Source organism: Sinocyclocheilus grahami, unplaced genomic scaffold (genome assembly GCF_001515645.1).
Source record: "Sinocyclocheilus grahami isolate Dianchi unplaced genomic scaffold, SAMN03320097.WGS_v1.1 scaffold2915.1, whole genome shotgun sequence".
NCBI lineage: Eukaryota > Metazoa > Chordata > Actinopteri > Cypriniformes > Cyprinidae > Sinocyclocheilus > Sinocyclocheilus grahami.
This window is the reverse complement of record NW_015508090.1, coordinates 1-951: the sequence shown is the minus strand read 5'-3', so window position 1 is coordinate 951 and position 951 is coordinate 1. Positions and strand designations below refer to the sequence as shown.

General features: G+C 35.3%; 1 protein-coding gene across 1 annotated transcript in view; it reads left to right on the top strand.

Moving 5' to 3' along the window:
- LOC107575808 (stabilin-1-like) overlaps window positions 1-519 on the top strand; it is a gene marked incomplete at its 3' end in the record, with an annotated part of 2,449 nt that extends 1,930 nt beyond the window's left edge. Inside the window, exons 6-8 of the mRNA XM_016262139.1 lie at window positions 10-111; window positions 196-255; window positions 343-519. Coding sequence (XP_016117625.1) covers window positions 10-111; window positions 196-255; window positions 343-519 — 339 coding nt within the window. The remainder of the gene's footprint in view (window positions 1-9; window positions 112-195; window positions 256-342) is intronic.
- Between the last annotated feature and the right edge of the window lie 432 nt (window positions 520-951).

Sequence of the window (951 nt, the reverse complement as noted above, 5' to 3'; positions counted from 1 at the left end):
AATACAAAGATCATCACCAGTGATGTTGAGTGCTCCAATGGAGTCATGCATTTCATAGACAAGGTCCTTTTTCCATACGATCTAACGGGCAAGGCAGATATCAACACCGGTGTATGTAACTCAACCAATGGCCATCAAGTACAAAAAAGTAATTAAAATGTCATTCCACAAAGTAAAACTCAATTTATGTTGCAGTTGAACATTACCGCAGCTGCTGAACAATATGGCTTCAAAATCTTCAGCAAGCTCCTACAGGTAATGTTTATGTTGTATGTTCAGCTTTTTTGGACCATATGCATTTTTCTTACAAACATCTTCCAAAAACGCTGATTTCTTCAACAGGATGCGGAATTGATGCATGTGGTGAAGCATCAACCCTTTTATCCATTCACCATGTTCTGGCCAACAGATGACGTTTTTAACAAACTCCCTGAGGACAGAAAGAAATGGCTGTACAGCGAAGACCATCGTGATAAGCTACAAGCCTACCTCAAAGCTCACATAGTCCGTGACCAGAGGGTACGAGACTCCAACCTAAATGAATTCAATGAAAATCAATTAACTGAAATCAATTAAGTTATATATGAAAGTACCATGGTGTTACCATCTGATAGCATCACTGTACCATGGTACCACCATAGTGCTTTCTTTTAAGGGTCACAAAACGGTTTTGGATGTATTTTCCAGGTAGTTGCTGTTGCTCTTACTGCTGAGAAAAAAATGGAAACATTGTTTGGATCAGAGCTCACCTTCAGTTGCAACAAAGATTTAATTGTAAGTATTTTGATGAAGAATAATGAGCAAAAATTCCTTATGAACTTCTTGCATGTGAAATGTTAATGATTTATTTATTGTTTTTTATATTGATTATTTTATTGATATATTTTATTTAAGAAAAAAAAATACTAACACTTAAAGCCTTTATGTATAATGCATTATAAAGGTATTCAT